This window comes from Pogoniulus pusillus, chromosome 1 (assembly GCF_015220805.1).
Source record: "Pogoniulus pusillus isolate bPogPus1 chromosome 1, bPogPus1.pri, whole genome shotgun sequence".
In the NCBI taxonomy this organism is placed as follows: domain Eukaryota; kingdom Metazoa; phylum Chordata; class Aves; order Piciformes; family Lybiidae; genus Pogoniulus; species Pogoniulus pusillus.
The window spans coordinates 4,314,218-4,335,210 of NC_087264.1; the positions used below are offsets into that span (position 1 = coordinate 4,314,218).

The 20,993-nt window shown below is 50.6% G+C and overlaps 1 protein-coding gene across 1 annotated transcript in view; it reads right to left on the reverse strand.

Moving 5' to 3' along the window:
- The window catches only part of RTN1 (reticulon 1), a 162,666-nt gene that overhangs the window by 77,746 nt on the left and 63,927 nt on the right, over positions 1-20,993 (reverse strand). The window contains exon 2 of the mRNA XM_064153149.1: positions 985-1,710. Coding sequence (XP_064009219.1) covers positions 985-1,710 — 726 coding nt within the window. The remainder of the gene's footprint in view (positions 1-984; positions 1,711-20,993) is intronic.

The window sequence follows — 20,993 nt, forward strand, 5'->3', positions numbered from 1 at the left end:
TCACACCCAGCCACACCAGGTAACACCCAAACCATCACACCCAGCCACACCAGGTAACACCCAAACCATCACACCCAGCCACACCAAGTAACACCCAAACCATCACACCCAGCCACACCAGGTAACACCCAAACCATCACACCCAGCCACACCAGGTAACACCCAAACCATCTCACCCAGCCACACCAGGTAACACTCAAACCATCACACTGAGCCACACCAGGTAACACCCAAACCATCACACCCAGCCACACCAGGTAACACCCAAACCATCTCACCCAGCCACACCAGGTAATACCCAAACCATCACACTGAGCCACACCAGGTAACACCCAAACCGTCACACCCAGCCACACCAGGTAACACCCAAACCATCTCACCCAGCCACACCAGGTAATACCCAAACCATCACACCCAGCCACACCAGGTAACACCCAAACCATCACACTGAGCCACACCAGGTAACACTCAAACCATCACACCCAGCCACACCAGGTAACACCCAAACCATCACACCCAGCCACACACTTCATTTCCTCTGGGGAGCATGGCCAGCCAAGGTGACTGAGCGACCTCAAAATGCCTGGGATCCAGCCCAAACCATCACTTGGCTGATACAGTGACACCTGGCACCTCACAACTTCTACTGGAGGAATTGATGAGTCCTGTGGGAATTTACCTCAGCAAGCCTGCATCTGACCCTAGCCATGCTTCTGAGCAGCTCACAGCAACTTATTTCTGTAGATCCCCAGCCCCGTCTTCCCTTTAAGGGCAATTCATCCTGAGCAGTCTGGCAGTGACAGACAACACTGTCAGGAGCAAAGGGGTGCCTGAGCAGAGCAGAATCACCTTCAGCTGTAGAGACCTGTTGATATCTGCTCACATTCCCTTAGACCCACCCCACAAACCCACAGTAACTCTCCAAGGTGCAGGGCTACAAATGCAAACACTCATAAAGCTCCCAGTGCCAGGCAGCAGCGTTACCTGTGCCAGAGGATGGTGGTGTGACAGACCCTGGGCTGTCATCTTCTGGCTCTGACACTGTCACTGTCGGTACCACCTCGTGGCTTGGCTTCAGGCCAGACCCTGGCTGAGTCAGGCTTGACTCTCTGCTGGCAGCTTCCCCGGTGCTTTCTGTTTCAGTGAGTGTGATCTTGACAGGGGCTGTAACCACAGAGGCACTGTGCTGATCTCCAGGCCTTGTGTCTCCAAGATGGTCTTGCTCTTTCCCTGCCTTCATGCTCGCTGAAGCTGTCTGCTGAGGTTCAGCAGCGTGGCTGGAGCTGGTGGCTGTTCCCTGGTACTTAGCTGTAAGGTCTGGGCTCTCCTCCTCTGAGTCAGAGTCATTCTTTTCTTGGTATTTTATTTCTTCTGATCTGCTCATGTCCATGTATTTGTAAGCTTCTACTTTCATGGGATCTGCTAAGGTTTTATCAACTTCAACAGATTCTGCAGGAGTCATCTCTATTCCTGAATCAGAGCTAAACAAGCCACGGGACTCAAAGGCAGTCACATCTTGAACAGGATGCCCCAGGGCGTTAAATCCCTCCGTGCTGCCCGAGCAGTTCTCCTGCTGGTAAATGCCTGTCAAGTAGGTGGAGTCCCGCGGGGTGGTGTAGTGCACATCAGAGATCAGAGAGGTGTAGAAGGAGCTGTCACCTCCGTTGGCAGTGGACCCGTAGTCAAAGAGGTGTGATGAGGCTGTAACACCTAAAGCAAAGACAAGAAATGCTGGTGACACATGGGTTTGATGGGTGGAGCACTGGATGGATAAAGATCTGGCTTGATGGCTGCACCCAAAGAGTGGCTGTCAATGGCTCCATGGCCAAGGGGAGGCCAGGGACAAGCAGAGTCCCTCAGGGATCAGTCCTGGGACCAGTCTTGTTCAACACCTTTGTGGGTGCCATGGACAGAGGCATTGAGTGCAGCCTCAGCAAGTTTGCTACCCACACCAAGCTGTGTGGTGCTGAGCCAGGCTGGAGGGCAGGGATCCATCCAGAGGGACCTGGAGAGGCTGCAGAGGTGGTCACAAGGCAAGCTCAGGAGGTTCAACAAGAGCAAGTGCAAGGTCCTGCAGCTGGGTTGAGGCAATGCCAAGCACAACTACAGGCGTTGGGCAGTGAGTGGCTGGAGAGCAGCCCTGAGGAGAGGGACTTGGGGGTGCTGCTGGAGGAGAAGCTCAACAGGAGCCAGCAGTGTGCCCTTGCAGCCCAGAAAGCCAAGCAGAGCCTGGGCTGCATCAGGAGAGGTGCGGCCAGCAGGGCCAGGGAGGTGATTCCCCCTCTCTACTGTGCTCTGGTGAGACCCCACCTGGAGTACTGCATCCAGTGCTGGAGCCCCCATTACAAGAGGGATGTGGAGATGCTGGAGTGTGTCCAGAGAAGGGCCAGGAGGATGCTCAGAGGGCTGCAGCAGCTTTGCTCCCTCCCCCCCAGTCCTGTCACTCCCTGAGAACCTAAATAGTCCCTCTCCAGCTTTTTTGTAGCCCTCTTCATATACTGAAAGGCCACAAGAAGGTCACCTGGGAGCCTCCTCTTCTCCAGACTGCACAGCCCCACCTTAAATTGACATTAGCCACCTAAAATACGTGAAATTCAGGGGCAGAGACTGAACACCCTCATTTAGTTGTTTTCCTGGGGTCAGAAAGCCCTATCCTGCATGCATCACCTACAAAGCACACCAGCATGGAAGTGGTTAAAGCTCTGCCCACACCCAGGCATCGTTTTCATTCACGCCTCCAGTTCCCTCTGCCAGGCTTTAAGTTCCTGTGGATGAGGCTAATTAAATGCAACCAATGGCCAGTCTTTATTTGCAGCATTAATGTGATGCACAGCTCCACGAACAGCCACATCCCCCAGGAGGGAGGCAGGAGGTGGGGAAACATGTTTACAGGGGCTGGGGGAGCTGGGATGTTGAGGAATGAAGCTGATGTCTGCAGCAGCTGGTGTCTATAGCAGGGCAGAAGCCAGTTAACCGCTTGCATGCTGCTGCTGCTGCATCCCTGACCTTTGCTCATCACCCTGCAAGGGAAATGGGGCTCCTGACCAGCTCCATATGTGCCATGTCCTGGGCTACAATACACAATGCAGATTCAAAGCTAGTGTTAAAGGGATGGTGCCACAGCTGCAAAGCCAGAAGCTGAAAAATACCAGCATGAAAGCTCCTGAGCTATTTTTTCCCCTCCATGCACACACATCACGAAGCCATCTCTAAATACTGTCACAACTACTTTTCCCCCACAGCCTTCCATGCATTAGACACATTTAGTGAACCCTCCAGCAACTCTTCTTCCTTTTAACACTGTTCAGTGTGTGGCAGCAGGCTTTCTTTTACTGCACAGCCCTGCTTGGATTTGACATGAGCATCCCAGACCCTGCAGAATGACCATTTCCCTCACCTGTATTTTTGCATCACTATGAGGACTTGCAAGTAACTTCTCTTCCCTGGGCTGTGTTTAGGGCAGGAACAGCATGCTCCTTTTACGAGGAGAAGTCTGGTAGCATAGGGAAAAACCAACCAACACTTTGCTTTACAGCCTACCTGTGCTACCTACTCCTGTGTGTCCACCTGTGCTGACTTTGGGTGCTGCTGGTTCCCCCATTACAAGAGGGATGTGGATGTGCTGGAGCATGTCCAGAGCAGGGCCAGGAGGATGCTCAGAGAGCTGCAGCAGCTCTGCTGTGAGCACAGACTGAAAGAGTTGGGGCTGTGCAGGCTGGAGAAGAGGAGGCTCCCAGGTGACCTTCTTGTGGCCTTCCAGGATCTGAAGGGAGCCTACAAAAAAATCTGGGGAGGGACTTTTTAGGCTGTCAGGGAGTGACAGGACTGGGGGGAATGGAGCAAAGCTGGAGGTGGGGAGATTGAGACTGGAGGTGAGGAAGAAGTTGTTGAGCATGAGAGTGGTGAGAGGCTGGACTGGGTTGCCCAGGGAGGTGGTTGAGGCCCCATGGCTGGAGGTGTTTGAGGCCAGGCTGGCTGAGGCTGTGTGCAGCCTGCTCTAGGGTAGGGTGTCCCTGGGCATGGCAGGGGGGTTGGAACTGGCTGATCCTTGTTGTCCCTTCCAACCCTGACTGATTCTATGGTCTCTCACCACTGAACTGTTACTACACATAATGGTGACATCAGCTCCATCCCCACACCCTGAGAGGCCCAGGGGTTTGTGGCAGCTGTCTTTGCCACAGGGGAGCAGGGTAAGTGCTGTAGCTGGAAGGGACACAGTTATCACCATTCCCAGTCATTCCCAGCCTTTGGTTTGCTCTTTACACTGCTATGGAGCACTGCACAGATAGATCATAAATATTTCTATGGAAGAAGCATGGTGAGGGTCACTTACATGTGAATTTGGGCCTTTTTCTTTCATCTGTATGTGACTTTATCATAGAATCATAGAATCAACCAGGTTGGAAGAGAACTCCAAGATCATCCAGGCCAACCTAGCACCCAGCCCTGGCCAATCAACCAGACCATGGCACTAAGTGCCCCAGCCAGGCTTGGCATCAACACCTCCAGCCACAGCGACTCCACCACCTCCCTGGGCAGCCCATTCCAATGCCAATCACTCTCTCTGCCAACAACTTCCTAACAACATCCAGCCTAGACCTCTCCCAGCACAACTTGAGACTGTGTCCCCTTCTTCTGTTGCTGATTACCTGGGAGAAGAGCAATTAAATTTGTGTTTACCTGCACTGAATTTTGTCTTAACTTTTCCTAGCAGCTCACTCAGGGCTGCAAGAGCCTTTTGCAACTCACTGCAGGCAGCTCTCATCCTCACTGCTCCAAATGCCTCAGTCTCATCAGCAAAGTAACATGAAAATGGAGCCTAAATCAAATCAACACATTGAAACCAGGATAGAATAAGGACTAAGCTGGGCTGCTCAGCACAAACATTAGATCCTACCTGAGATCACACAGTGGTGGTCAGGCACACCTTCAGCCCTATGCTCAATTCTGGGCTCCTCAATTCAAGAGAGATGTTGAGGTGCTGGAAGATGTCCAGAGAAGGACAAGGAAGCTGGTGAGGGGCCTGGAGCACAGCCCTGTGAGGAGAGGCTGAGGGAGCTGGGGGTGTGCAGCCTGCAGAAGAGGAGGCTCAGGGCAGACCTCATTGTTGTCTACAACTACCTGCAGAGAGGTTGTAGCCAGGTGGGGTTGGTCTCTTCTGCCAGGCAAGCAGCAACAGAACAAGGGGACACAGTCTCAGGTTGTGCCAGGGGAGGTCTAGGCTGGATGTTAGGAGGAAGTTGTTGGCAGAGAGTGCCATGGAGGTGGTGGAGTCACTGTCCCTGAGGGTGTTGAAGCAAAGCCTGGCTGAGGCACTTAGTGCCATGGTCTGGTTGACTGGACAGGGCTATGTGCTAGGTTGGACTGGATGATGTTGGAGGTTTCTCCCAACCTGGTTGATTTTGATTCACAAGGGCAGCTTACACCCCCAAAAAAGCCATTTCCAAATAATCACTCAGTAAAAAGAGATGGCTTCTTTGTCTTGCTGATATTTTTCTTGCTGAAATCACCTTTTGGAAAATTATCCATGAAGAGGCCTGGATTTTCACAAGTGTGTTGGTTAGCTGAAATGATCTGATTCATTGCTTACACCAACATATTTCAGGCTGTGAATTGCTGACTACAGAATCTTCATGCCTGTTGCTGCCAGTACCTGCTGTCTGTAATTCACTATTTGTGCTGGGTGAGTGGCTGTCTTGCAGCACAGGAGGTTCCCCCTCAACACAAGGGGGAACTTCTTTCCTGTAAGGGTCACAGATCACTGCAGTAGCCTCCCCAGAGAGGTTGTGGAGCCTCCTTCTGTGGAGACTTCCAATGCCTATCTGCATGTGTTCCTCTGTGATCTGTGCTAGATTGTGGGGTTCTGCTCTGGCAGGGGGGTTGGACTCGATGGTCTCCTTGGGTCCCCTCCATTCCCTAATAACCTGTGAGCCTGTCAATCATGTGCTTTCACAGTGCCTCCTTCATTAGATGATTCTTTGGTGCCTGCTGAGTCTGATCCAAAGCCCACTGAATTCACTGAATTGCTGTCTACAACTACCTGAAGGGAGGCTGTAGCCAGGTGGGGTTGGGCTCTTCTGCCAGGCAACCACCAACAGAACAAGGGGACACAGCCTCTAGTTGTGGTGGGGGAGGTCTAGGCTGGATGTTGTTAGGAAGTTGGCAGAGAGAGTGATTGGCATTGGAATGGGCTGCCCAGGGAGGTGGTGGAGTCACTGTCCCTGGAGGTGTTGCAGCAAAGCCTGGCTGAGGCACTTAGTGCCATGGTCTGGTTGATTGGACAGGGCTGGGTGCTAGGTTGGCCTGGATGATGTTGGAGGTCTCTTCCAACCTGGTTGATTCTATGATTCTATTCTATAATTCACTAGAAGAATCTCACTGATTCTGCGTGGCTTTAGACCAGGTCAAGATGTCTGTGCAATAGAACTGTGCTGGATGCTCATGAAAAATACACCATCACCACACCACCAGTGAGCAAAAACACTTCCCTACAGATGTCCCAGTAGTGCTAGCAATGAGGGAGCACAAATATGGTCAGAGGAGAATGGAGTCACCGCCAAAGCAATATTCATGGATGCTGTTTGCAGCTTTCATTTCTGCTTTGTCCTCAGTACACGTGAGCCAGATGCACAGGCACTTGCAGCACTTAGTGCTGCTGATCAATAAAGCAGTGAAAAGGTTCCTAATGCCTTTGTGTCAGGTGCTTCATAACAGGAGTTATAGCAAGTTACTGCACTGTGATAAAGGAAGCCTGAGAAAATATCATCCTATCTTTTATGTTATTCATTGGAAGGAAGAAAAAGAACCCTGAGAGAGTCACTGACAGAAACATCACACCTGCAAATAGCACAAAACCTGCACTGCAGCAGATCACAGAATCATAGTCATAGAATCATAGAATCAGCCAGGTTGGAAGAGACCTCCAAGATCATCCAGCCCAACCTAGCACCCAGCCCTGGCCAAGCAACCAGACCATGGCACTAAGTGCCTCAGCCAGGCTTTGCTTCAACACCTCCAGGCACAGCGACTCCACCACCTCCCTGGGCAGCCCATTCCAATGCCAATCACTCTCTCTGACAACAACTTCCTAACAACATCCAGCCTAGACCTCCCCCGGCACAACTTGAGACTCTGTCCCCTTGTTCTGTTGCTGGGTGCCTGGCAGCAGAGCCCAACCCCACCTGGCTACAGCCTCCCTTCAGGTAGTTGCAGACAACAATGAGCTCTGCCCTGAGCCTCCTCTTCTGCAGGCTGCACACCCCCAGCTCCCTCAGCCTCTCCTCACAGAGCTGTGCTCCAGGCCCCTCACCAGCCTTGCTGCCCTTCTCTGGACACCTTCCAGCACCTCAACATCTCTCTTGAATTGAGGAGCCCAGAACTGGACACAGCACTTAAGGTGTGGCCTGAGCAGTGCTGAGTACAGGGGCAGAATAACCTCCCTTGTCCTGCTGCCCACACTACTCCTGAGCCAGGCCAGGATGCCATTGGCTCTCTTGGCCACCTGGGCACACTGCTGGCTCATGTTTAGCTACTATCTACCAGCACCCCCAGGTCCCTTTCTGCCTAGCTGCTTTCCAGCCTAGCACTGCTTGGGTTTGTTAACACAGAGGCTAATTGGGAAATGGACACCCTCTCAGTCATGAATCTTTGTTGCTTTTTTTTTTGCTCTGCAGTGGTTTTGCAAACTATGATGAAACAAGAAAATGCATCTCTTTGGGGTTCAGGAGGAAGAGAAAGAGTTAAAGGGTGTTTGAGAATGAACATATGTATGTGTGAGTAGAGAGGGTTTGTATTAACCAGGGGGGACAGCCTCAAGTTGTGCTGGGGAGGTCTAGGCTGGATGTTGTTAGGAAGTTGTTGTCAGAGAGAGTGATTGGCATTGGAATGGGCTGCCCAGGGAGGTGGTGGAGTTGCCATCCCTGGAGGTATTGAAGCAAAGCCTGGCTGAGGCACTTATTGCCATGGTCTAGTTGCTTGGCTGGGGCTGGGTGCTAGGTTGGGCTGCAGGAGCTTGGAGGTCTCTTCCAACCTGATTGATTCTATGGTTCTATGATATAAAGGGATCCCAACTCTCAAGGCAACCAGAGTCAAAAGTGCTGAGGACAGCTGAAAATGCCTAATTACTTGGATTTAATGCAACAATCTATTTCCACAGGGAATGATTTAAGGGCTCTGGTAAAACTGCCTCTTCTCAGGGAAGCATGAATCTATCAGCTATTAGGCTGGTGATTAAAGACATGGAAACCTGCAACAGCTGAGCAAGAGTTTTTGCTGAAGAATAGTGCATTCACAACCTGGTGATTAAGCAATGACCTCCCTGGCTCTAAGTTTATTGAGTTCAATATCCGTGGGAAGGAGAAGGCATGAATAGGACTGGTAATGGATGGCAGTATCACATCTGAATTTACCCTTGTTACAAAGGGACAGGGTTTTTAACTGGATTTCCTTCAAATGCACCCAAAAGCCTTGCCTGCCAATTCAGGTAAAGCAAAGCTATTCAGTGCCTTAGAGCAGCAGTCAGGGCTACTTGTAACAGGAGCCCTCAGGAAATAACTTCTCCCTCTGTGCCCAGCTAAGAAGAAATGGGTCTGATTCCCAGAGAGTGGTGGTGAATGGTGCCAAATCCAGTTGGCAGCTGGCACTAGTGGTGTTCCCCAAGGATCAGTGCTGGGCCCAGTCCTGTTCAATACCTTTATGGATGATCTGGACGAGGGCATTGAGTCCAGCATCAGTAAGTTTGCAGATGACACCAAGCTAGGAGCAGCTGAGAAGTTGTTGGAGGGTGGGAGAGCCCTGCAGAGGGACCTGGCCAGGCTGGATGGGTGGGCAGAGGCCAATGGGATGAGATTTAACAAGGCCAAGTGCAGGGTTCTGCACTTTGGCCACAACAACCCCAAGCAGCACTACAGGCTGGGGACTGAGTGGCTAGAAAGCAGCCAGGAGGAAAGGGACCTGGGGGTACTGATAGATAGTAGGCTGAAGATGAGCCAGCAGTGTGCCCAGGTGGCCAAGAGAGCCAATGGCATCCTGGGCTGGCTCAGGAGCAGTGTGGCCAGCAGGATAAGAGAGGTTATTCTGCCCCTGTACTCAGCACTGCTCAGGGCCACACCTTGAGTACTGAGTCCAGTTCTGGGCTCCCTCAGTTCAAGAGAGATGTTGAGGTGCTGGAAGGTGTCCAGAGAAGGGCAACAAAGCTGGTGAGGGGCCTGGAGCACAGCCCTGTGAGGACAGGCTGAGGGAGCTGGGAGTGTGCAGCCTGGAGAAGAGGAGGCTCAGGGCAGAGCTCATTGCTGTCTGCAACTCCCTGAAGGGAGGCTGTAGCCAGGTGGGGTTGGTCTCTTCTGCCAGGCAAGCAGCAACAGAACAAGGGGACACAGTCTCAACTTGTGTTGGGGGAGGTCTAGGCTGGATGTTGTTAGGAAGTTGTTATCAGAGAGAGTGATTAGCATTGGAATGGGCTGCCCAGGGAGGTGGTGGAGTTGCCATGCCTGGAGGTCTTCAAGAAGAGACTGGATGAGGCACTTGGTGCCATGGTCTGGTTGACTGATTAGGGCTGGCTGATAGTTTGGGCTGGATGATTCAATCATCTGAGCACAGCTGAGATGCTCAGCAAGTTACATGTGTTTTCATCAACTCTGGAGAGGAAAAAAACATGAAAGTGAAAATGACTCCTTTGTTTCCTCAGAGTAAGTAAGTGAATTCTCCAGAAATCCTCTCTTCCAGCATTGTATTTAGAGCTATTTAGCAACAGACACAGGAAACAATGTAGAAATCATTGGTTGAATGCAGATTAACTCATAAGGGAGGCAGCTGAAGCACAGTTTGGATCAATGCAAGCTGCTGCTGCAACACACTGGAGGAGGAAAGAAAAAATGTAGCTGAGGATAAGAGACCTGAGGATAAGAGACAAGGAAATCAGCTATTTTAAATACAACTGATCCCCCCTGCCCCAGTTAGAGTGCTTGGTTCTCTTCTGCCAGGTAACCAGCAATAGAACAAGGGGACACAGTCCAAGTTGTGCCAGGGTAGGTATAGGCTGGATGTTAGGAAGAAGTTTTTCACAGAGAGAGTGATTGGCATTGGAATGGGCTGCCCAGGGAGGTGGTGGAGGCACCGTCCCTGGAGGTCTTCAAGAAAAGACTGGATGAGGCACTTAGTGCCATGGTCTGGTTGACTGGCTGGGGCTGGGTGCTAGGTTGGACTCGATGATCTTGGAGGTCTCTTCCAACCTGGTTGATTCTATGATTCTATGATTCTATGATTCTATTGGAATACTGTGGTCAGGTTTCAATAATATTGAATCATGGGATGATTTGGGTTGTAAGAGACCTCAAAGATCATAGAATCATAGAATCAACCAGGTTAGAAGAGACCTCCAAGCTCATTCAGACCAACCCAGCACCAAGCCCTAGATAATCAACCAGACCATGGCACTAAGTGCCTCAGCCAGGCTTTGCTTCAACACCTCCAGGGACAGTGACTCCACCACCTCCCTGGGCAGCCCATTCCAATGCCAATCACTCATCTGGTTCCAACTTCCTGCCATCCTACTAAAATACCTTGGTCATGGCTTTGAACACTTCCAGGACTGGAGCTTCCACAGCATCTCTGTTCCAGTGCCTCAGCACCCTCACACTGAACAACTTCTTCCCAATATTAATTCCAATCTAGCTTCTTAGAATCATAGAATCAAGCAGGTTGGAAGAGACCTCCAACATCATCCAGTCCAACCTTGCACCCAGCCCTGGCCAATCAACCAGACCATGGCACTAAGTGCCTCAGCCAGGCTTTTCTGGAATACCTCCAGGGACGGTGACTCCACCACCTCCCTGGGCAGCCCATTCCAATGCCAATCACTCTCTCTGACAACAACTTCCTAACAACATCCAGCCTAGACCTCCCCTGCCACAATTTGAGACTGTGTCCCCTTCTTCTGGTGCTGCTTGCCTGGCAGAAGAGACCAACCCCACCTGGCTACAGCCTCCCTTCAGGTAGCTGCAGACAGCAATGAGCTCTGCCCTGAGCCTCCTCTTCTCCAGCCTAAAACACCCCCAGCTCCCTCAGCCTCTCCTCACAGGGCTGTGCTCCAGGCTCTTAGATCTGGACCAAGCTGTTTCTTCCTCTCTGTTCTGATTTCAAGTCCAAGTGAAACCTCATAAAAGCTCCACAGAACCATAAGAGTTGTAGATGCTGGAAGGAACCTCTGGAAATCATCTAGTTCAATGCCCTGCTAAATCAGGGTCACGTAGAGCAGTTTGCACAGGATCACACCAGGTAGGTTTTAAATCTCTTGAGAGAAGGAGACCCCACAACCTCTCTGAGCAGCCTGTTCCAATGCTCTGTTACCCTCAAAGTAAAGAAGTTTTTCCTCATGCTTAGGTGGAACTTCATGTCTTCAGTTTGTGCCTGTTGTCCTTTGTGTCACAGGGCACCACTGCTAAGAGCCTGAGCCCATCCTCTTGCTAACCACCAACTTCAGATATTGATGAGCATTGAAAAGGCCTCCTCTCAGTCTTTCCCTCTGCAGGCTAAACAGCCTCAGGTATCTCAGCCTCTCCCTGTAAGAGAGATGCTCCTGTCCCCTCATCACCTTTGTAGGCCTTCACTGGACTCTCCTCTTTAGTGCCCTTTCTCTGTCAAACTGGGGAGTCCAAAACTGGGCAAAATACTCCAGATGTGGCCTCACTAGGGCAGAGTAGATGGGAAGGAGAAGCTCCCTTGACCTGATAGTCACACATTTCTAATTGTCTTTTGCTAGTAAACACCACTCCCAGCAGCAGCAAGGGGAACTTACACAAAGCCAGAGGCATCTCAGCCTCATGCCAGATCACAGAAGGCTTCTAAGTAGGTTGGCTACCCCCAGGGATATCTGAGTGCACCACTTGAGATCCATGCTCTCAATTTTGCAAAAAAAACATCCCCATACATTTTCTAACCCAGGACACTTCAATCTCTAAGCAAGCCTCAAAAGTACTTGAGCTCTCGTGTCAACTCATCAGTAAGTTTGCAGATGACACCAAGCCAGGAGCAGGTGTGGAGCTGTTGGAGGGTAGGAGAGCCCTGCAGAGGGACCTTGCCAGGCTGCATGGGTGGGCAGAGGCCAATGGGATGAGATTGAACAAGGCCAAGTGCAGGGTTCTACACTTTGGCCACAACAACCCCAAGCAGTGCTACAGGCTGGGGCCAGAGTGGCTGGAAAGCAGCCAGGCAGAGAGGGAGATGGAGGTGCTGGGAGAGAGTAGCCAAACATGAGGCAGCAGTGTGCCCAGGTGGGCAGCAGAGCTAATGGCACCCTGGCCTGGATCAGGAACAGTGTGGCCAGTAGGACAAGGGAGGTTATTCTGCCCCTGTACTCAGCACTGCTCAGGACACACCTTGAGTGCTGTGTCCAGTTCTGGGCTCCTCAATTCAAGAGAGATGTTGAGGTGCTGGAAGGTGTCCAGAGAAGGGCAACGAAGCTGGTGAGGGACCTGGAGCAGAGCCCTGTGAGGAGAGGCTGAGGGAGCTGGGGGTGTGCAGCCTGGAGAAGAGGAGGCTTAGGGCAGACCTCATTGCTGTCTACAACTACCTGAAGGGAGGCTGTAGCCAGGTGGGGTTGGTCTCTTCTGCCAGGCAAGCAGCAATAGAACAAGGGGACACAGTCTCAAGCTGTGCCAGTGGAAGTATAGTCTGGATATTAAGAGGAAGTTGTTGTCAGAGAGAGTGATTGGCATTGGAATGGGCTGCCCAGGGAGGTGGTGGAGTCACTGTCCCTGGAGGTGTTGAAGCCAAGCCTGGCTGAGGCACTTAGTGCCATGGTCTGGTTGACTGGACAGGGCTGGGTGCTAGGTTGGACTGGATGATCTTGGAGGTCTCTTCCAACCTGATTGATTCTATGATTCTATGAACTCACATAGAGCTCAAAACCCAAGCAGCTGAGACCCCTCATGCCAAGTGTGCCATCACCATGCTGAGGACAGCACCACTAAGTGAGCTCTCAGACTCACCTAGATTAGCCTTTCTCTGTAGCCAGAGCCTATGCCAGCCCTAAGCCATCCCAACTCCAGAGGCCTGAGTTACATACAGACAGCATGATTCCATGATTCCATGATCCTATGATTCCTGCCATCCCACCTCCAGAGGCCTGAGGTTACATACAGAGAGCATGATTCCATGATTCTATGATTCCTGCTCTACTCTGCCCTGGTGAGACCACACCTGGAATGCTGTGTCCAGTTTTGGGCTCCCCAGTTCAAGAGTGACAGGGACCTGCTGGAGACAGTCCAAAGGAGAGCTATGAGGATGACTGGGGCACTTGAGCATCTCCCCTGTGGAGAGAGATTGAGAGCCTTGTGGCTGTTTAGTCTGGAGAGGAGAGGGGTGAGAGCAGAGCTGCTCAATGTTTGTGGGTGTCTGAGTGTTTGGTGTCAGGATGAAGGTGCCAGGCTCTTTTTGGTGGCCCTGTCCTGTGACAGAGAGCAAGATAAAATGGGTACAAGCTGGAACACAGGAGGCCCCACCTCAACATGACGACACACTGGAGCAGGCTGCCCAGACAGGTTGTGGAATCTCCTCTGGAGGCTTTCAAAACCCACCTAGATGCGTTCTTGTGTGACCTGCCCTGGGGGACCCTGCTTTGGCAGGAGGTTTGGACTCAGTGATCTCTGGAGGTTCCTCCCAGTCCCTACCTTTCTGTGATTCTGAGCACCAAGCTGCTTGCCAGAGAACTGTAGCAGGCATGCAGCCCTGGCAGCAGTGCCAGCTCTTCCCAGCTGCCAGGAGATGGTGCTCTTTGTTTTAGCTCAGGGTCTGCAAACCTACTACACAAGTTAGCAGCTTCTTTTCCTCCACAACTCTCATGACCCTGACTGCAGGAAGGACAGAACCCTGCAAGACACAGCACTGGCAAACATGAACATTCATCCTCTCAGAGTCACCTGGAGATCCATTTGCACAATGGATGCTATGAGCAAGCTGGATGTCCAGGGGATACACTGGAGGTCTTTTCCAGCCTGGTTCATTCTGTGATTCTGTGCTCCTGTTCTATGATTATTTCCCTTTGGTTTTCTGGGTGGTTCCCAGACATGCTGGACAAACTCAGAGTTCCTTTCCACTGTCTCACAGCAGCTGACAGCTCTGCACCTTGGCTCCTGGGAACTGGAGTGGTTCAGTGCATCAGCTGTGCAAGTTACTGAGTCTTCCCCTCGAGATCCTGCTGCAGCCAGAGGAAATGCTACCATAGAATCATAGAATCAACCAGGTTGGAAGAGACCTCCAACATCATCCAGTCCAACCTAGCACCCAGCCCTATCCAGTCAACCAGACCATGGCACTAAGTGCCTCAGCCAGGCTTTGCTTGAAGACCCCCAGGGATGGTGCCTCCACCACCTCCCTGGGCAGCCCATTCCAATGGGAAATCACTCTCTCTGTGAAGAACTTCTTCCTAATATCCAGCCTATACCATGCTGAGAGACAAGAGCTGTCTCCTGCACAGGCAGGTGGGCAAAAGGACAGAATGGGAAAAAGCCAAGCTTAGTTCTCCTGACACTGGTTACTCTAGTAAGGAGGCTCAGGGGGGACCTCATTGTTGTCTACAACTACCTGCAGGGAGGCTGTAGCCAGATGGAGGTTGGTCTCTCCTGACAGGCAACAGCAACAGAACAAGGGGACACAGTCTCAAGTTGTGCCAAGGCAGGTCTAGGCTGGATGTTAGGAGGAAGTTGTTGGCAGAGAGAGTGATTGGCATTGGAATGGGCTGCCCAGGGAGGTGGTGGAGTTGCTGTCCCTGCAGCTGTTGAAGCAAAGCTTGGCTGAGGCACTTAGTGCCATGGTCTGGTTGATTGGACAGTGCTGGGTGCTAGGTTGGACTGGATGATGTTGGAGGTCTCTTCCAACCTGGTTGATGCTATGATTCTATTGACTTCATTGGAGTGAATTTTGATTCATCCTGCATGAGATGAGAAGCAAGTCCAGGACTCAAACAAGTTACTGATATACTTTGATGCATGTAAAGCCCTCCTCCAGGTCAGTTTGCAGAGGATGTGAGTTATTACCCCAGCCCCATTGCTTTGGCTGTCTATTATAAGCAGGCATTGTACCTTCCAGTTCCAGGGCTCTCCCATTTTGGTCCTTCATGAACTAAACATATGTATCATAGAATCATAGAATCAACCAGGCTGGAAGAGACCTCCAACATCATCCAGTCCAACCTAGCACCCAGCCCTGTCCAATCAACCAGACCATGGCACTAAGTGCCTCAGCCAGGCTTGGCTTCAACACCTCCAGGCACAGCGACTCCACCACCTCCCTGGGCAGCCCATTCCAATGCCAATCACTCTCTCTGACAACAACTTCCTAACAACATCCAGCCTAGACCTCCCCCAGCACAACTTGAGACTGTGTCCCCTTGTTCTGTTGCTGCTTGCCTGGCAGAAGAGCCCAACCCCACCTGGCTACAGCCTCCCTTCAGGTAGTTGTAGCCAAAATCTTGGCTGCTGAAGTTGAGCATCCTTGATCAACTCACCATCTCCTTATAAACATAGAAACTGGAGAAGGGGACAAACCCCAAAGAGGCCCAAACACTTTGGGGCACTTCAATTTAGTGTTTTTCTGGTTGGGGCAGCCCTTCCCAGCAGCTGGTGTCAGGTCATCATGGTGTCACACCAAAGCATGATTTTCCTCTGTGGCTTCCCAAGACCTTGCCTGGGGTTTTCTCCTATTGCCCCAGTAAACTTCTGTTTTCTCCAACACCTGGGCAGGCATGGAACAGGTCTTGCCTCAGCTGCTGAGTGCTACAACTCTGAAGGAGGGCTGTGTAGCAGAGACTGATGAGCTTTTAACAGGATTAAGACAGATCCACTCTGGGGAGCACAGGACATATTGCACTGCCAGCAGAGTCATCCTAGCAAGCTATTAACAGCAGACTTTTTTTTTTGTGTGTGGACTCTGCACCACAACAGCTATTGTCTCCCTGCCAAAAAGATGCCACCTTTTTGTTGCTGCTGAATAGGCACTGTGGGTGTTGTGGTGCATCCCAGACCGAGCCAATTCAAACAGAGGAGCGGAGCTCGCTTTGGTGATGCTGAATATCCTCAGCTCAAATGGACATCCAGAGCTCACAGCAGCTGACAGGGAATGAGTGCTCAGCAGGTCCTCCAAAGCCAACCAGCCAGCGTGCAATGTGAACCCATAGTAAATGATTCAGCAGTTCCCACCCCCACATGCCCTCCAGGCTTTCTGCTTCACTAAATGGCCTCAGAGATCTCTGATGTGACCTGGCATTAAAACCGTGGTATAAGGCCTGTGACAGCCCTCCCCAGGACTCTAGACAGCATGAAAAATCATGGCCACTGAACAAAAAAAGAGCTTTGAGAGGAGCAGGAGGACAATTTAATACATGTAAAGTGGAAAGTGCTCCTGCTGGAAGTGCAGCTGCAGCAGCTCTTCATAATGATCAGAAAAGGTTACAAATACCACAGAGTCATAGAATCAGCCAGGTTGGAAGAGACCTCCAAGATCACCCAGTCCAACCTAGCACCAGCCCTGTCCAGTCAACTAGACCTTGGCACTAAGTGCCTCAGGCAGGATTTGCTTGAACACCTCCAGGGATGGTGACTCCACCACCTCCCTGGACTGGATGATGTTGGAGGTCTCTTCCAACCTGCTTGATTCTATGACTCTAAGTGCAGTAAGGCAATATGCAGCCATGTGGCTGCAGATTCAAACTCAGCCTGGAAAAGAGAGAAATGCCAGAACCAGCTGTTTTGGATGCTGTGATAAGCTCAGGAGAGAAATCATTGCCCTACAGCTTCAGGCTCTTCCACAGGGAGGTAAAAGCCAGTGTTAGCTACTGAACAGTGAGAAAAGAGGAAGAGATGGTTGCTTGGCTTCCCACCCTCCAAGATTGAAGCCACCCCAGCAGCATTAATCTTCTAGTGAGACAGAGCAACAACTGCAGTGAAGTTCAGCTGCAATCACTGAGAGCTCTGGAGAGGAAAATTAATTTAGTAACAATGCCTAACACCTACAGTGATGTGTCAGGCATGGCAATTCAGGCAGAAAAACAGCTGTTGGGCACTGCAGGCTGGGCTGGATCAGGAGTGACTCTGCCAAAGGCACTGGAGTTTCACATTGTGCTGGTCTGAGACTCATTGGATGGTTTTACTGAGAGAAATGAAATCATTAGCTGTGAGAAGAAAGCAAAGAAAATTGCTGTGCTAGTTAGAGCATAGCTGGGATATTTGGGTGAGAAGAATTAGACTGTAGGCTGTGAAAAGGAAACAATGCTGGTGGCTGCTGCACTCATAGGCTTGCTGAGATGGATAACAACAAGAACAGAAACACAGATAATAGAGTTGCTCTCTGGCTTTGGCTGCAGGCACTTCTCTCTCTAACTTGCTGTCTAACCCATCTGCTTCCTAACCCTCCTGGCCAATCCTCCAAACTCACCTTGACACTAAGGCAAAGTCTGGGGTAAGGTAGAGGTGTGGGGAGAAGGTGGAAGGGTGGTTGGGAGCCCCTGCTGGGGTCTCTGGTTTCTGGGAGGGCTGTTGTGTTTCTGTATTACTTTTTAACTTGTCTATTTCTATCTAAAGCTGCCTATATTGTAACTACCTGCTTGGATATTGTGCTAAGCTGTAAATATAAAGCTTCATTCTTCAATTTCCAGAGCTGCTGAGCCTAGCCTGGGTGATACACTTACGTGTGTGTGGAGGGGGCAGGTAACACCCAAACCATCACAACAACATGTGCACTATATCACCCATTCTTCTGCTGAGGAACACAACTAGTCAAAATACAGATGAGACACTCACTGCTCACACACTGCTCAGCTCTCACTTCTGGCTGTGCCTTCATCCTGGCAGTCTGGTCTCTGTGCCTGCCACAGCCTTAACTCTAATCCACCTAACCCCTTTTTCCTCTAACTTCCTCATTGTCTCTTTTTGCCACCTCACCTCAGATCCCCGGATTGATCACATGAGATATAGGTGGCTTGATCTGGTTATTTCTGAGGGGAGGGAAAGAGGGAGGGGGAAGGGGGGCTTGGGTTAGGAGCCCTCCTGGGGACTCTGATTGTTTCTGGGAGGGGTATTGTGTTTCTGTGTTACTTTTAACTTGCATCTAGCTGTAAATATTTGTGTCTATCTGCTTGTATATTGTGCCAAGCTGTAAATATCATAGAATCAACTGGGTTGGAAGAGACCTTCGAGCTCATCCAGTCCAACCTAGCCCCCAATTCTATCCAACAACAACCCCAAGCCACAACAAGAAAAGACTGGATGAGTCATTTGACTGGCTAGGGCTGGGTGCTAGGTTTGACTGGATGATCTTGAAGGTCTCTTCCAACCTGGTTGATTCTATGATTCTATGCTTCTATCAACCAGACCGTGGCACTAAATGCCCCATCCAGGCTTTTCTTTAACACCTCCAGGGATGGCGACTCCACCACCTCCCTGGGCAGCCCATTCCAATGCCAATCACTCTCTCTCCTAACATCCAGCCTATATATGTATTAAAAGTGAAACTTCTCTAAGTAGTGCAGAATGTGGGGCAGAGCCACTGCAGTCATATATCAGGCTGCTGGCTGCACCTGCTTAAGGAGGATCAGGCCATATGTGCAATAACTAATGTTGTAAGTGTCCTTTCCTTCAAGGTCTATCCTTTATTTGTCTGCTACTGTCTCTTCCCCTAAAAAAAAGAGATGAATTTACTCCAAACAGAGACAGGAAAATTCCTGCCTAGACATCTTGCTTCACTGAAGGATATTTTTAGACTCTTATCACACTCTTTACTCTACTTGAGTGAAGAGCCAATGCAACAAACCACCCTGACTGTGAATAAGTGAGACCAAAACTATTCCTCCACCCAGGAGATCCCCAGCAAATCTGAAGTCTACTTTGAACAGAGGCATAATTAAGATTTCAAGGAACACAGGTTAGTTGGACTGTCTCATGCCCTGGATGTCCAGGAGAATCTTCTTCTCCTTCTTTACTTATCAGCTTTCCATCTCTTTTCCTTAGCAACACCTGAAGGCATTCAAGGGCAATGTAGGGGGACTGTGGTGAGCTGAGGCACACTGCTTGTCTTGGGCACATTCACAGACACCTTGGATGTCACCCATGAGCTACTCCCTCCTAGATGCCCTCAGGCTAGAGTGGAAGGAGCAGCTCCTCTCTCCTCCATATGTGCATACCATGCAGGTAGCCCCATGGGCAGCACTGCAGACTCAACCCTCTGTTTTCTGGGATAAGGAAACCTAGGATAAAGGTATCTTTGGCTCTGGCCCTTTTCTGTCCTGTTACAGGCAGCCCAACAGGGGAAAAGATGATCATAGAATCATACAAACATAGAATTAGTCAGGGTTGGAAGGGACCACAAGGAGCAGCTAGTTCAAAACCCTGCCATGGCCAGGGACACCCTACCCTAGAGCAGGCTGCACACAGCCTCAGCCAGCCTGGCCTTAAACACCTCCAGCCATGGGGCCTCAACCACCTCCCTGAGCAACCCATTCCAGCCTCTCACCACTCTCATGCTCAACAACTTCCTCCTCACATCGAGCCTGAACCTACCCATCTCCAGCTTTGCTCCTTTACCCCCAGCCCTGTTACTCCTGCGAGCCTAAAAAGTCCCTCCCCAGCTTTTTTGGAGGCTCTCTTCAGATGCTGGAAGGCCACAAGAAGGTAACCTGGGAGCCTCCTCTGCTCCCGACTCAATAGCCCCGACTCTTTCAGCCTGTCCTCACAGCATCCTCGTGGCCCTTCTCTGGACATGCTTCAGCATCTCCACATCCCTCTTGTAATAGGGACTCCAGAACTGGGTGCAGTACCTGGTTAATTCTATGATGATTCTGTGATGATAAGTAACTTCTCAGTGGTATCAGCAGAAGTGCTCCTGCTTGGAGACAGAATTAACATACATCCTCCACAGCAGCTCTCCTGCTTTAGGCTCCAGCATAAGCTACTTTTGGACAGCTAACCAAGAGTCAGACTTGCACTATGATCATGGAGGTTTCCATTTCATCATGTGGAGTGCTTCATCTGAAAAGAAAGCAGCTTCTAGAGCAAGTTGTGGACATAGCTGATTCTCCTGCAGTCTTATGCCATTATGATAGGCATGTCTAAAGAGCAAACAACAAATCATAGAGTCATAGAATCAAGCAGGTTGTAAGAGAACTCCAACACCATCCAGTCCAACCTAGCACCCAGCCCTGGCCAATCAACCAGGCACTAAGTGCCTCAGCCAGGCTTTGCTTCAACACCTCCAGGGACAGTGACTCCACCACCTCCCTGGGCAGCCCTTTCCAATGCCAATCACTCTCTCTGCCAACAACTTCCTCCTAACAGCCAGCCTAGACACAACCTGAGACTATGTCCCCTTGTTCTGTTTCTGGTTGCCTGGCAGAAGAGACCAACTCCCACCTGGCTACAGCCTCCCTTCAGGGAGTTGTAGACAGCAGTCCATAAATACCCTCAAGGTACCAATATATGAGAAGGGAGGGAATTAGTCACAGCCTTAGAGGATGGGAGGGAAAAGAGCAATGTCTCAAAGACATAAAACAGGGCCATATGTCAAGGACTATTTCTTGATGGGAAAAGGCAGAGGACTGGAATGGGGAGCACAGGCTGTGCCCATGCACCACCTCCCCATTACAGCACATCTGGATGGGTCTTAGCAAAGGATAAACTCGAGCTCCAGGAGGTGCTTCCAGATGTCTATTTCTGGCACCACCATCCATAGCCCAATTTTGCCCCTTCAGATGATGTTTGGCAAGAGAGAAAATTGAAGGTAAATGACTGGGCTTGGTACTGAGCTGTAACAGATTTTTTCCCCCCCCTTTTTATTTATTTAATAAAACAAATCCAAACCCATACAAATCATTCCAGGTCAAATCAATTTAATTTGACTGGAAGCTAAATGTCAGATCTGGTTTACAGCAAACTTTGAATATCAAAGGGAAGCATCAGTGCAGCAGGGGCCCTCATGGAAGCACACACAGCATGGTGCATGCAGGCTGA